General features: G+C 32.9%; 1 protein-coding gene across 1 annotated transcript; it reads right to left on the minus strand.

Moving 5' to 3' along the window:
- Nucleotides 1-9,359: 9,359 nt before the first annotated feature.
- On the minus strand, nucleotides 9,360-15,733 carry Cog8 (conserved oligomeric Golgi complex subunit 8). The gene is made up of 2 exons (XM_035359019.2): nucleotides 13,643-15,733; nucleotides 9,360-9,647 (listed from the first exon to the last, which is right to left on the minus strand). Exon 1 carries the CDS (start codon nucleotides 15,636-15,638, stop codon nucleotides 13,662-13,664), a length of 1,977 nt encoding a protein of 658 aa, XP_035214910.1. The 5' UTR covers nucleotides 15,639-15,733; the 3' UTR covers nucleotides 9,360-9,647; nucleotides 13,643-13,661.
- Between the last annotated feature and the right edge of the window lie 471 nt (nucleotides 15,734-16,204).

Genomic DNA, 16,204 nt, shown 5'->3' on the forward strand with positions numbered 1-16,204 from the left:
TTTATTGTCTGTATATTTCCTTTAGAAAGTGAAATCTGAATAAAACTCAGTTTTCTGTATTTACTGAATTTTTAATATTTAATTTATGAATGTCGTTTAATATGCTTATTTGCATTTATTAATTAACTGAGCACATTAATTTCATTATTTGTGTAAAGATGAGTTTTTTATGATTTTCTGTTGAAGAACTTACACTGCTGGCCATTAAAATCCCTATTGTCATGAAGGTGGCATGCAGCAAACTTCAAATTTGCAGGAAAAGTGCAACATGTGGAGATATGCAAATGATTAGCATTCCAGTGCAGCATGCACATGAAACATGTGTAGTAATGCCATCTACATTGTGAATAAATGGGAAGCTTGCATAGCTGGTTTCTCATTTGGAAACAGTATTTAAACACTGCTTGTTTATGTAAAGATCATGTTATGCCATGTTTCAGAGAAACTCATACGAACACATTTCAGAATCATTCACAGCAGGATCTTGGCCTTTTGGGACTGTGGTTTTGCCACATGATGCCATCTTCCAACAAGGCAGTGCATGACCACATGTTGCGCACATTGTCCTGACCTTCCTGGATACAGAGTATGTTCAACTGTTGCCTTGACCAGCATATTCTCCAGTTTTTTTACCCATTGAATACATCTGGCCATGAGTTACCGAGAGACTAGTGGGCCATCAACTAGCCAGCCAATTTGATTGCTGAAATTCTGGCACAAAATTGAAGCTGCATGAAATGAAGTAACTGTATCCATTATCCAAGCTTGGTTCTACTTTCTGCCCAACCAGATTACAGCCATTATTGCTGCCATCTTTGTTTACTGAATTCTGCACACTATATCCCAAACCATGTGCAAATTTAATCTCTTCCTCCTATATATTATATATGCACAATAAATAAAACTCTGATATTTTCTTTGCTTCCTGGTGTAGCAATTTTAATGACCAGCAGTGTATATTATTTTTAATTGCATGTTAGTTGACAAATAAAATTACTTTTAACCATATAATTCACTCATTTAAGTATTAATTATCAGTCTTCACTATCTATTCTTGATTTGGCAATAGAGATTTTCAAGAATATATTCAGATTTTTTTTTAAAATCATTTATCTTCTCCCCTCCCCCCAATATACTGATCATGCAGTAGGAACCCAATATACTGATCATGCAGTAGGAACATAAGTATCAGAATATATCTTTGCAACAAGATTTTAATCTTTAAGAGGAAGAATTACAATTAAAATCACTCTCTAAAAGAAAAGCAAATTCTTTAGCTGAGTGCTTTTCGTGATTTGAGCAAAAGGAAATTGAAAGAATAATTAAGACCACAATGGTCAGCAATAGGAAATTTATTAATTTATTCTTTATAGCAATGTTTTTTAATCATATTTCTGAATAGAAAATCCAAAGCTGTCATTTATATTAAAATAAGGCCAATGGATTGTATTGCAAATTGCAAACTTTAAACCCTCCCCCCCCCTTAAAAAAGCGTAAAAAAATGAGTCATTCAATTATAATGAAATTTCATACGTGAATATCTTTTGATCTAACATGCAAATGATTTAGTTCTGGGAACCAATGAATGAATAACTGGAGCTACAGAGCATAACTTTCATTCAAATTTAATTTCACCAACTCACGTTAACAGTACCAGTGACTTGCAGAAAGTCTCAAAGAAGTAAGGCAGTCAAGTTGAAGGATCGCTCAACATTTGGATTGGAGCTATGCATCATTCACCATGTGTAGAAATGCTTGAACCATAAGTAAGCTCAGTGTCACAAAGACATTAGTTGATATAGTGTTACTTTGGTTTTCTTAATTATGAACAAACCATTCTATTGCTATCTGCCTAAGGGGAGAAGCATGCCTTCATGGAGAACTTTCTATGAGAAACTGGCTTGTATACACATTAGACATGGGGAAAACCACAAAAACACCCATGCAACCAGCTTGTTCATGGATTCAAACCCCAGACTGAACTACCAGTGGTTAGCGACTTCAGTGGCTGGTGGGCTCAATTTATATAGGGAGAGAGTAGCTGTCACAGAATTTATTTCCTCAATATCAGTGATTAGGATAGTAATTAGCATTTGCAAGAACCTTCGCTAGGTGACTCAGAGAATAGATCCATGATCATTGCACCAACTACCGCTCACCTCTGCATACCAACAAGAGCATTTACAATGGTGGAACTCGTTCAACCAGATACAGTGGCTCCCAAAAGTGTTCCTACACGTATGATTTTCATTGAAATAGGGCTCTATCCATTAATTAAAATTAAACTTTCTGAATGAGATTTTAATAATAAGATCTATAATCTATTCATAACAAAATTACATGAAATATTTTTTAAATATAGCAAAACTTTATTTTTAAGAAATTAATAATCAAAAAAATGACAAACATTTTATATCACAAAAGCCTTCGTACACTGAAATATTTTTGGATAAAATCAAAATTAGAATTATCATTTGCCGCTTTTTTTAATTTTTGCATTGTGGTGGCATTTTAAAAATCATTTGCTTTAATTTTTTATTTTTTACTCATAATATTCTATTATTATTGAAAAATGGGTCGCAGTCATAAAGAAATTACAAACAGCATTCGAAAATTGATAATTTTTCACCATAGTAGTGGTAAATCAATTCGAAATATAGCTAAATTAGTTAATTTATTCTACAGTGCAGTATGTGATAAAACGTTTTAAAGAAGAAAATCAGATTGAAAACAAGGTAAGAAAAGTTGACCGAGAAAGTTAACTAAACGTGATGAGAGATTTATTATTAGAAAATTTGTGAAAAACCCACGTTTGAGTGCTGTAAAAGTTTCTGCAGAGTTTAATGCAAAGTTTTCTACTTCAATTTCACCTGAAATTGTTCAACGAGTTCTCAGAGAAGCTGGATTACATGGGCATTCTGCCCATAAAAAAAATTTTTGTTAGTGAGAAAAACAGAAAGCTTAGGCTTCATTCACAAAATCAATGATAAATACACCCGAAATGTACTGGAATAATGTCCTATTTGCTGACGAAAGCAAATTTAATATTTTTGGTTCTGATGGTCAAATAACTGTATGGAGAAGAAAAAATGAGGAACTTCATTCTAAGAACTTAGTTGGAACAGTTAAGCATGGCGGTGGAGGTGTTCTTGTGTGTAGGTGCATGGCAACATCAGGACTAGGTAATTTGGTATTTATTGATGGCATAATGAATCATTCTCTTTATTTAAATATTTTAAGAGGCAATTTAAAATTATCAGCCCAAAATTCGGGTATTGGAAACAACTTTATTTTTAATCATGATAACAATACTAAGCATACGGCTCTCAACGTTCGCCTATGGTGTCTCTATAATTGTCCACAGGTTTTGAAAATGCCACCTCAGTCGCCAGATTTAAACCCCATAGAACACATTTGGAAAGAACTGGAGGTTAGAGTACGAAAACATGACATAAAACGAAAAGCGAACTCAAAACAATCATGATGGAAGAATGGATGAACATTGATACAGAAATTACAAAAAAGAAAAAAAAAAAAAAAAAAAAAACTAGTAAAATCTGTTCCCAGACATTTAAAAGCTGTTGCATATGCTAAAGGATATCCTACTAAATATTAATTTAATGAAAAATGAAAATATTTACTAATATGTCAAGATTTTCTGAAGTGTACAAAGACTTTTGTGAGATAAAATTTTAAAAATATTTCATGTAATTTTGTTACGAATAGATTATAGATCTTACTATTAAAATCTCATTCAGAAAGTTTACATTTAATTAATGAATAGAGCCTTATTTCAATGAAAATCATAAGTGTATGAACACTTTTGGGAGCCATTGTGCCTCACTTACTGGAGTAGAAATGTTTTCACTGATGAATCTAGCTTTGTATTGAAACATGATAACTAACAAAGATTTACGTGAAGACGTTCAGGAGAAATGATGGGATACTGATCTGACTGTCACCAATCACACAGATAATTTAATGAAATGACACTCCAAACTGTAGGGAAGTACAATTTCATTAAATAATCGATTCCCTTTGGTTGTCATCTGTGACACATTTATAGCACGTTGACAATGTTCTACACCTCATTGGTTGCTCCTTCTTTTGAGGAATTCTGACCTTATATTTCAATGGGATAGTGTCCAGCAACATATACTTATTGTCTTCATGTTTATCAAACACTTCTTTAGCTGGAGCGTATTTGGGTTCTGATGAGCAGGTGTTTTCAACCATCCCAGGATATTACGAATCTTGACTTGTTAATTTGAAATAGTTTGGCAATTCTTTGTAGGAGGTCATCTGGTACTTATAAGTCAGTGTCAAGCTTGAACAGTTTGCATGAAGTCTAATGTTTTACTGAATTATAGATTATATGTAGTTGTATCTCCTGAATAAAATATTGAATTTCTCAGAGATTTTTTCCCCATACATATACTTAAATCTAATGAATGCCATCCCATTTTGATAACTTCTTCTTGGTGCATCTTTTCTATGTCTTAAATGTCCCTGTTGAGCAGCAACCCACATACAGCTATCTCTTGAATTTTAGAAAAGCCTTTTACAGAAAATTTGTTGTAATATTTTACCTAATAATATGTATATGTGTTTGTTAACGTAGGTTTGAGTTCCTCTCCCAAACTATAGCTTTCAGTCCAAAAGAGTTTAAATCTTCTCATGCATACAAAGCCATGAAAGTTCTCAACGTTATCTGTATGTATGAGAAAAAGATATCTCTTTGTACATTTTTAAAATTCTTTATTATAATATCTTTAATATACTCTGGAAATGTAGCAAGGAAAGTATCCTTTCCTGATGCTAAACCAGCTTTTGAGATATCAAACATATTTTTTTCTTTTTGATCATCCTGTTTTCTGATTGAGTCTGTTCACAAAATAAGGAACGTATCTCATCGTAAGGCCCTCATGCTTTATATCTGAGAGGGCAGACTGGGAACATTTCTCCTCTCTTGCGGAGCTCAGAGAAGAAGTTGTGAACGATGTGCCAGTCGAGGGTGCAATGAAAGCCATTATTGACATTACAATACAAGCGGCTAACAGCCTCTGTAACTATGACCTCAGCAAAGCCTCCAAAATACTCGAAACCATGGTGGAACCATGAATGCCAGAAAATTCTTGAGAGTGCTGAGAAAAGGACGATTTCGAAGATATCCCACTTCTGACACCGAAAAGTGTTGCATGCATATGGGCTCGTAATGTATTGAATGCACAAGTCAATAAGAAGTTAATAAAATTTATTCTTATCCCAAGAAATAAAAAAAAATGCTGAAAGTTTTTCAGAGATATTCACATAATATCACGGTAGTTATATTTTTAAAGTATTAGAAACGTTTAATAGAAGACAATTCAAAGCTAATCCAATCTCACTGCGAATTCGCTGCAATCAACATTAAGAACTAAGTAAACAACTGAATTCAGATGTTTTATTCTGGCTTTTATAAGCTTTCTAATCTGTCACAAGAAGCTTCTGGCAATTTTTCGAGTTTTCTGGAAAGCAAAAGAGTACAGTTACAAGACATCTACTTATTAAAAGCACGTGCTCCTGTATTTTAATTTTTCTGGCGTAGCTTTCTCTTCAGATAAATCTCTTGCTGCATTGCACGGGGATATAAAACAATTTTAATTAATTCTACTAAAGATAGCTAAATAAGTACAGAAACCATTACAATATGTACCTACTGACAAAAGGAAAAGGAAGAAATTTTATTTGTGTGCTCTTTATAGTAAAGAGATTTGCAATAAGTCAACTTTTGTAACAACCATGATTGTTAACAAGTCAACTTTGGTAACAACCATCACATACCATATATAGTAGATATTACTGACCCTTGCATACTCGGATCAGACTTTCTAAGGAAATATAATTTTTCTCTGGAATTTAAAAATAATGAACATTCCACCTCTCAGCACATAACTGTGTTTGGAATTAAGATGAAGGCGTTAGTCCACCAATCGATAATTCAAGATAATATCACAGTACCAACAAGCAGGGCCGGATTAACCATGCCGGCCCCCCTTTTCTGCCGTTTGAAGATCATCAGGTCTTTTCAAATTGATGACGAGTTGTGAGCAAAATGAGACGTGGGTGTTTTAACTTTATTCTTGTTAAATGCAATAAAATACAATAAACGAAAGAATAGTAAATTAAGTTTAAATACTAAAATTTTAAACTTTTTTAAATACAAAATCGTTCAGAACATCTTGAAAGTTGACCATTTCCAATTGCCATTATCAATGAATTTAAACAGTTCTCAGACGTTGACAAATGAAGACAGTTTTTTATTAGTTTTATTTTTGAAAAGTTACATTCACCCATCGCATTTGATATCGGACTTCTATATATTTGCAATGCTATCATTACATTCAGGAAAGTTGATTGTACCATATTATCAGAAATCAATTTAAATGATTCCTCAGCAGGTACAACTTTATCATTCAACACATCCTCTAATTGTAAGATGAAGTACTTGCAAACGCGCCACGCAATGTAGTGGAAGTTGACCTGTCAGCACTATCCTTATCTTTAGGGCAGATGTTTTTATTTTATTCAGCTTATAATGCCTTACTAAATGTAGAACTATTTCATCTTGATGTATTCCGTCTTTGATATGATTTAAATCAAATTCCTCGTCATTATAAATATCATGAGTACACATCAAATAGTTTTCTGGTTGCAATTTTCTAATTTCGACTATGCGTAATGTATGCTTTACGCATGCGCGCGTTGAAAGAAATGCTTAATAAAGTAAACAAATAAATATTAAGCTTTTTTTTGTCAATTTTGATACCCTTTAGATCATAATTGCTCTTTATTTCATAAATTACGGTTTCATATTTTTAATTTCATAATTTCTGCATGCCATCTTACCTTTAAACTGATGATCTATAATCTGGAATCGCCGAAGTCCCGATGAGTCCGGATTAAAGACTTTTGACTGTATAATTACTGATTTTAGTCTGTATTTTCATAAACTTACATTGACTAAGATGATATTTATATTATTAAAGAAAGTAAGAAAACAAAATATCTTTAATTATAAGCAAATATATGCCAAGTTACAAAACTTCTGCTGACTGGATAAAGCTGGTCATAACGTTCAGAGGGTTAAACTGCAGTCGCGGAAACGGAATATTTCACGGACAAGGGAAAGCAATTTATGCGTTCCTCCCTCTGTTCAGATCAAGATACATCTAGAATCACTATTCAGACTACAGTCAAAAGTCGTCAATCCGGACTCGTCGGGACTTCGGCGATTCCGGATTATAGATCATCAGTTTAAATCTGGTAAGATGGCATGCAGAAATTATAAAATTAAAAATATGAAACCGTAATTTATGAAATAAAGAACAATTATGATCTAAAGGGTATCAAAATTTACCAAAAAAAAAAAAAAAAAAAAAAAAGCTCAATATTTATTTGTTTACTTCATTAAACATTTCTTTCAATTTAAGTTGTTTAAGTTGCTTCGTTTTTTATGTGATAATACTTTCTCTTTAATTTTATAAACAGCCATAATTTCTTGTTCAGTTACAAAGTTCCGCTATTCAAGTCCTATAATTGCTATGTCGAGAATACCGACTAATTTGTCAATCGAAATTTTTTCGTTTTCAATAACCTCTGTGTCACTTTCTTCACTATCGGAAGCGAATTATAATGGTGAGGAATTTGATTTAAATCACATCAAAGACGGAGTACATCGAGATGTTATACTACATTTAGTAAAGAATTATAAGCCAAATAAAATAAAAACATCTGCCCTGAAGATACGGATAGTGCTGACAGATCAACTTGCAATTCATTGCGCAGCGCGGCGTCCCCCCCCACACACACACATCGCTGAGCAGCGTGAAATTGATAAAAAGATTTCGGAATGGTTAGAGAAGCAAAGGATATGCCTTTATCCATTTTTTGCAGCAATTCTACTTTTTGTTTGATGGACATCGAAACATACTTCGCTTTGTAGATCCTTTGGCAGCTTTAGCATCGGAAATTCTATTTGACATAATTGAAAATTCAAGCTTACTTTTATAAAATTGCTCTAACAGTCTGCAAAAAATAATAAGCCGGATCCAATTCGAAGATTAAAGAACAACGCAATCTGCAACATTAACTGAAATAGATAATTTTAGCTTATACCATCCGTTATACATTAAACCCGCATGCGTAAACGTATTATGCGCACACGCATATGCGCAGCTGTAAAGGTCTTACACTCATGCATCAACGCGACGCATGTGCAGAAAGTTTGTAGCTTTGAGGTCCAGATTATAGATCATTCCAGATTATGGGTGTCCGAGTCAACGACTTTTGACGGTATATCAGGACTTGTCGGTAAACAATACTCGGGCTCAGTCGTCTTGGCTCCCATTTTCTTTCTGTTTAAATGTGGTGTAAAAGTATTTATTTAAAACTTAAAAATTTTGGCCTGAAGTTTAAAAAATTATGAGAGAAGTTACCTTTTCTCTTTAAAAAAATGAGAAAGCCGAGCTCATAAACTTTCGAATTTTACAGAATTTTTCTCTGTTGGGGAAGAGGTTGTAACAGCTTTAAATATTGTTGTTAAATTCTTGTACAATTTAAATAGATGAAGAATAATATAATATATATATTAACGGCAATGCAGGCTCGAGAGCTGCATGCAGTTCTCACACGAAGAAAGTATTTATTTTTATTTTAAATAAGTTAGAATATGTTTTCTCTTTTTGTTTGTATGTCGCCATTCTACGTAATAAATAAAAGTTATTGCTGTGTTCCATCAATGGAGTTTGCTTTAAATTGCGAAAGAAGTATCACAGTATCTCCACTCTAAGTTATTCATGCCGAGAATGTTATTATAGTCAACACTTATTAAAATGACCATTTCATAACAATGACACTTATGAAGGGCTCTATGTTGACGAAAGTATTAAATCGATTTTCATTATAATCCATCCTTTTCTTTGTATGATGCAAGAGGTTAAAAATATATTTACAATAATTGTTAGTTACCTTATTAATCATACTAAACGAGATTTTATTATTTGTCTTAGTAGTCCTTACTCTAAGCTAACATACTCTTTTTATTTACGAGAAAAACCCGACTCAAGGAAATAATACAATATCCTTCCTGAAACTAGAAGTTCTAGCAAAAATACATTCAGTAGTTCTCCTCGGAAGTTCTTTAGTTCTAATGAACTACATGGTATCTTGACCTTTTTAGAAAATTACTCACAATTAAGTTTGAAAACCAGCTACCACTGATGATCCTCACCACTAAATGATTTTTAAGTGCTTGTCTGATAGGGAATCAAAACAAATTTGAGCAGCTTTTTTCATTTGGTGTTAAAATTTGCTTTTATTTGAAGTTTTGATATACATAACACAATGGTACAACTTGTTTTCTGTATTTCCAAGGCTCCTCTATGTTCATATTTTACAGAAGACTTTTTTTTTTTTTTTTTTTAAGTGTGGATATATATAGTTAAGCATGACAGGAAACTTAAGGGCTCCCAAAGGCTTTGGGCCGTTATGTTGAGGCATACTTTGCTCTGTTTACGCCATAATGGATAACGATTTGCAGCAAAAACCACAATCTCTTCAGTGACCTTTGGTGGAACAGTGCTAGACAACAGGGGGCCTAGGTATTCCTAATCAAATAAATTCCAAATTAACTGAGATGAATGATCTAATAATGCAAGAGCTGGTGTATAATCTATAATAGAATAAGTAAGTACCAATCACTCAGTGCCAATAAGCTTATTACATGTACATAATTCAATTAATAAAAATACATAAAAAACAATAAATAGTAAATAATATAAGTAATTATGTTTCTGCCACAACGCTGGGATTTAATATTGCCATAGGCCTTTTACTATTATCTGCACTATAATTATTATAATTATACATTCTAATCTTGGAGTTCTCATCTTAATATGAAAATGTTTTGCTAATGGATAATAAAAGGTGCGAAGCTGTACACTTTTAGATTCCCCATGGATTGTAACATTACGTATATACCATGCTGCACCAGTAATTTGACGAACAGAGTTCTGCACTGTTTGCAATTTTTTCTATACAATTTACAGGAATAGGCGCAGACTGGACAGGCATAACAAAGCATGGGATGCAGAATGGATTGAGTAACTTGTTGTCTATAGATAGAATGAAGTTTCGAGCAATTAAGGGTAAGAATTTAGTTGTAATCACTCGAAACTTCTGGATAACAGACTGTATGTGTGGGTACCATGTAACAGTCTTTGTGAGGAAGTGAAGCTTGAATGAAATTAAATACTGTTTTGTAGCCTGTTATGTGACAAATGGGGCAAATATTGACCAATTAAAGTAAAATGAAAACTTAGGATATTTCTCAGCATTTTTAACATTTGAATAATTTTGATAGTTTAATAACTTAATAAATTAAATGTTCTTTTTCAATAAACTTCTGCACAGAATATTTTCATGAAATGGCATTTAACCTATTTCTACAGAAATAAAATATTTCAGAGATACTTAAATGCAGTACCATTCATATAAAGAAAAATAAAATATATTTTAAGGGAACTATTTCTTGTTTATGAAAAATAAAGAATGGAAATATAATACTTAATTTTAAAAGGGAACATAGGTTAAGTCAGTTTTAATTACACAGATCTTACTAGTACATTACAGAGGTACTATTACCAGCTAAAATTATTATGAAACAAAACAAGCTGAATAATTACAGTGTAAAATATAGTATTATAAATAAGCAAATTTCAACAGATCGCTCAAACATACCAATACTACTTCCAACAAAAGCTACACATGCATTAAAATTCAGCCGCAATTACTAAACTGAAGACTGTCAATATAATCTTAAATTTATATATTTGTTTTAAAAAGATAAATGTAGAAGTCCAACCTCCTTGAGGCTCTGAAACCATTCTTCCATGAATTCATGGACAAGACAACAAAGAGACAAATAATTTTGCTAGGGAGTAAATGAGAGACTATTTAATAAAAACTTTAAAAAAAGAGAGAGAGAGAGTGTGTAGCAGCTCCCTCTACCATGCTGCACCAGTATAGAAGTTTAGATTGGTAACAAGGAAAAAAAAAAACATAAATAAAAAAGAAGTTCGCTCTGATGCTGTAACCCTGTCTTCTTTTATTATTGTGACTTAAAATGTCTTAATCCATTCTGGAATTATAATTTAAGTTATTAAATTATCCCATGTATTGACTGGGCATAGCGTTCACAACCAAAGAGAGGAAATCACTTATGCATTATTTATTAATTCTGGTAGACCTTTATTCTAATTTAAAATATGTCATTTTATGGTTGATCATCAAGAAAGATCTGTATTTTTTATGTAAATAAGATACAAGTGCCACTTTTTCAATTGTTTTTTCCCCCACTCTCCAATAGCTGAAAAATTCCATCATTAAAAGTCATTACATTTATTTGTATAGAAGTTGTCAAAGTGTTGTGCAACATTCACCAAAGAAGCAAACTCTAGGCTGGGGGCTGTTCAGAGAATTTTGAAGTGACTTGAAGAGATGAAAAATCTGAGGGGACAAAGTCTGGTGAATATGGGAGGGGAGCGACACAAAACATCCCAATCATGCTCAACATGCCTTTGTTTAACAGCCATTGAAATGTACAGCCGAACATTGCTATGATGCAGTATAACATCTTGATGACTGGTTATCTGGTGCTTTGCTTCGAATACTGCTTTTACAAATGCTATTTACAGATAGTAGTTTTCTGAATTCTTTGTTTCATTTAGTAGCAGTAAGTCACAGTATATAATTCTTCTGTAGTCAGATCATACACAAAGATTACTTATTTGGGATGCAGTCCCCTCTCAATGTTACTAAAAGAGTTTTTTTTGGCTTGGCTTAACATTTTAACTGATCGAGTTATTTTGATGATTTGGGTGCATAAATTGTCATTTTTTTTTTATTTTAAAAATGAAATGTTTGCCTCACAGTCAAAAAATTTCTTAAATGCAGCGCACTTTGAACTTAACCTCTATCCTTTGAAACCTTCAGTAAAATGCTGCCATCTGTTGAACTGAAGCCGAAATAAACTTCTCACGATATATATTCAGGCATAACAATACGATGCACTCAAAAAAAATTAGCCCGAGTAATATTCGGGCGTGACATTTTGGAATACCAGTGCTGTGCCCAAGATTATTTCAGGCATGACAGTTAAAAGGTTAATTCTGCTCTGTTAATGCACGGGGTGCCCATACTTTGTAGAAGCTTATATAACAAATGTTCTTCAAATGATCATGTGCTGTACTTTCTGGAATATTGTCTCTCTCTCTATATATATTGTTACGAAACGTACAAGCGCGGTAAGATGGCTTTCCCGCAAAGCAGTTTTAGGGTTACCATAAAATGGCAAGGGAAGGCAGGGTTGCCACATTTGGCGAGAAATCGCCCATATGGCGACATGCCATGGACTGATGGAGAACCTTCTGGAACGAATTCTTACCGGTTTAACCCAGAATGTCCTCGAACACAAGGCGAAAGCTATATAAACCCTGCTGGTCCGCAGTCAGTGAGTAGTATTGAGAATGTGTCTCGCCTTTCGAGTCAGTCCATGCGGAGTCAGTTGACTTGACAGCGGGGCAGCGAGTGCTGAGTGCACTGAAAGAATCTTGTAGCGTATCACGGTTAGTGCATCGTCGAGAGAGCGTGTTGAGCTCCAGGAACGACTGAACCGAAGAGTGAGGAGGTGTGTGTCATCGAGTGCATTACGAGTTGTAGCGTGGAGAGTCTCAAGAGTACGTGAAGTTCTGAGAACGACCAAGCAGAGTTGCGAGCTGTACTCAAGCGCTTTGCCGTAAAGCCGTCTCCACTGTGATAGCCTGATAACTTGAAGGCTGTGTCTCAGCGTGTTTATGGTAGTTCATCGACGAATGTAAAACGTGTTTTGAAGCTGTCCTGGCAGTACTAGCAAAAAAAATGTGTTTCGATACTTCATCAAGTGTTGTTGTTATTCACTCCAAATCCACACGAACGTGAAGGAAGAAAATAACACAACAACTGGGGTCGGACAGAAAAAGAAAAATTGCAACAATATATATACATCTGGTAGTTTTTTAACTTTACATATTACATTTTAATTACATAACATAACCTGAAAATACCATACTTAAACCTCTGCCTCAACCAAAGTTCCATCTTATCAGCAGAAACAAAATAATGACAAGAAAACATGCTTCGATTAAAAAAACCGCAGAAGTTTCTAGATGAACAAATAAATTTTTTTATGCATTTTTACAAATATTATAAAAAAATCATCAAATGCAATTTAAACATTAACAGAGTTTGTTTGGGTAGGAGACAAGGTAAATTTAGTATCATGTTTATATTAGGGAAAGCTCTATAATGCCTTAATGTTTTAAGATGAAAAAATTCTAAGGGGAATTTTTTAAAAAAATAATATACACTATTTTAATCATTTTGTTACTAGCTTGTTTTAATTAAATCCATTTAGAATGAAGTCTTAAAAATGAAAATACATTTCAAAAGCAATAAATCTTTATATATTTCAAATATTTAAATAACTTGCAAAAACTAACATTAGAATTATTATGAAACAAAATTATACTAGATAAAGGAGTATAAAATTCACAAAATTAATTACATGCATTTTAAAAATCATTTCATGAATTTTCAATATTTTCTTCTAAACCATATTTTGGTGTTTCAATAATGTTTTCCTGTTCTAAAGCAGAACTGCTTTCATTAGTTCTTTCACATACTTCATGATCTGATTCAATTGGTTCATTGCCAAGAACTTGCTCATCATTGTCTGATAATTCACTTATTTTTGAAACTTCACAATTTTCGTCATTTATTTCAAGAATTTTATCTTCAGATTTTAGTTCAACACTTTTATAGTGTTCATTCGAATCAGTATTTTCTGTTATTTTCTTAGTTAGATTTTCATGATCAGATACTAAAATACTCTTATTCTCAACTGAAGAAGACTGTTTGATGTTCATTACTAAACCTATATCATCTTCCTCATCTTTCGTTGGTAAAATATCAGCAAGGGGATCTGATATATTTTTTGAATTAAGTGTACATAAATGTTCAACTTTTTTAAACTCCAGTGATGTAACACCAAGCACATAAGACACATCCTCTGGAGGGAATAACATTGCCAAACACTTACTGAAATGAGATATAAGATCAGTATTAAAAAGAAAACAAAGTTTAATAAAATTTTCATACTCAATGTCTGTCATGAAACGTCTCTTTTTTGAATGAATATTAATCAAAGTTTGTACTATTCGCTTTAATGATTTGGTTAATATTTCTGTAACAGTACAATACATTGAGAATGAACAACAAAGTCTCAGTTCATTAAAAGAGCCCAAAACAGCATTACAATAATGTGCTAGTGGATAAAAATCCAGTAAACTATTAGGTGGTTGCATTGAATCATCTGGCAAACTAGGCACCAATAACATAGTATTTGTATATGAAGAAAAGGAATAACTATCCATCAATTTTTCAAACATGAAAGTGGCATTTTCAACTTCTGAACGATATCTATGTAACATAACATTCTGAAAAACTGGTACTAAAAGTGGTCTAAAATCTATGTTTACACGACTGAATGATAACCCAAAATACATGCACTGAGCCAATATTGAATCTATTCTACCACTAAGATTAGCTGAAAGATCATTTTCAAGAAGTTGAAGAAACCAAGAAATTTTCCACGTAATCCAGCTATGAAAAACTGCACAATTACTTTTATAATTTTCACATAAAAGTAATAATGGATCTTCATCTGAAAATATAGCTCTGTATTGAGTAATAATATCAAACAAATGTATTCTGCTGCTTTCGATCACTTTAATTATATGCTGATAAGAATCATTTTTATCTATATCATTAATTACCTTTTGAAACCAAGAGTCCCTAGCTTGTAAAAATTTAATTCGCAATTCCATTTCATTAAAAACATCCATCCTCCTAAGGTAACCTACTACTTTTAAGCATTCAGGAAGCTGTATGTTTGTTCTAAGTTTTCCAAGTAAATGAGCTAACATAGTATTTGCAGCAATCTGAATATCTTTAACAATACTTTTAATAAGAGGTATATCAACATGTTTTCTTTCTAACCTTTTTACATAAGATGATAATTCTAGAGCTTCATCATAATATTCACCTTTTACATAATTATCCATTAACTGCGGCATTTCAAGAAATTCAAGCAACTGTGGGTGTCTGGCTAAAGTGGATGATGCCTGGTGCCATCTAGCATTGATTTGATGAGCCTCTTTTGCAAATTCAGAACATTTATTTTTAAACTGAGGTAATTTATGTAATAATGCATCTAGACGAGATTCGATGATATTAAAATCCTGAAAAATCTTTTGTGAGCATTCAGCAGCTTGGATAAACGTTTTATAGTTGTGAAATGCTAAGTCTTGAGTTTGTTCTAAAATTCCAATTTTTTCTTCAGCTAATCTTTCAGGTTCTTGGCTTAATCGCTGAAGTCCCAGAGCTCCTAATTCAGATAGATAAATCAAAACATCAGAATTATCTTTCCAAGATTGAGAAAATGATTCTGGTAACACATGTAACACTTCTTCATAATCTATTATATTATGACCTACAGACATCGCAAAAAGTACTATTACTTATAATGCAATACCTAAATGTATACGATTCTAACTTCATAAGTCAGACAGACAGACAGATGTCTTGTTTTGCACCCGCTAAGTCTTTCTGCGCCGATGGGCGAAAAATCAAACTCAGGTGTGATCGTATTTCTGAGGAGAGTAAATAGGAACTTCGTACATTTGTAAACACAAGATTTCATTAAATGACGCGGTTGGCAGTTTGAATTATGACGTAGCACAAGCATAGTACCTGAGCGGGTAAAGTATGCATTTTAGCATTTATAGCAAGTATTCATGTAATGACTCATTTATGTAGAAGATAGAGAATTAACAACAAAATTTTTATAGGAAAGGAATCACTGCAGCTTTTTTCCATGTAATGTCAAAGAGCATTTGTTCTTAAAAAAAGGTCCTTCCATGAACTCCACAACGTTTTGTTCTTATTACGCAGTATGATGTAACTTAAAAAACTAGCGTCTCAAATCAGAATGGCCGTGAAACGGCTCCTTAAGGCCCGTTTACACTAGCGGAACTTGGTCCCAAGAAACGTACGCTAACGTTAAGTT

The sequence above is a fragment of the Stegodyphus dumicola genome, chromosome 2 (genome assembly GCF_044657685.1).
Source record: "Stegodyphus dumicola isolate Sdum_Otavi_A_Nest chromosome 2, ASM4465768v1".
NCBI classification, from domain to species: domain Eukaryota; kingdom Metazoa; phylum Arthropoda; class Arachnida; order Araneae; family Eresidae; genus Stegodyphus; species Stegodyphus dumicola.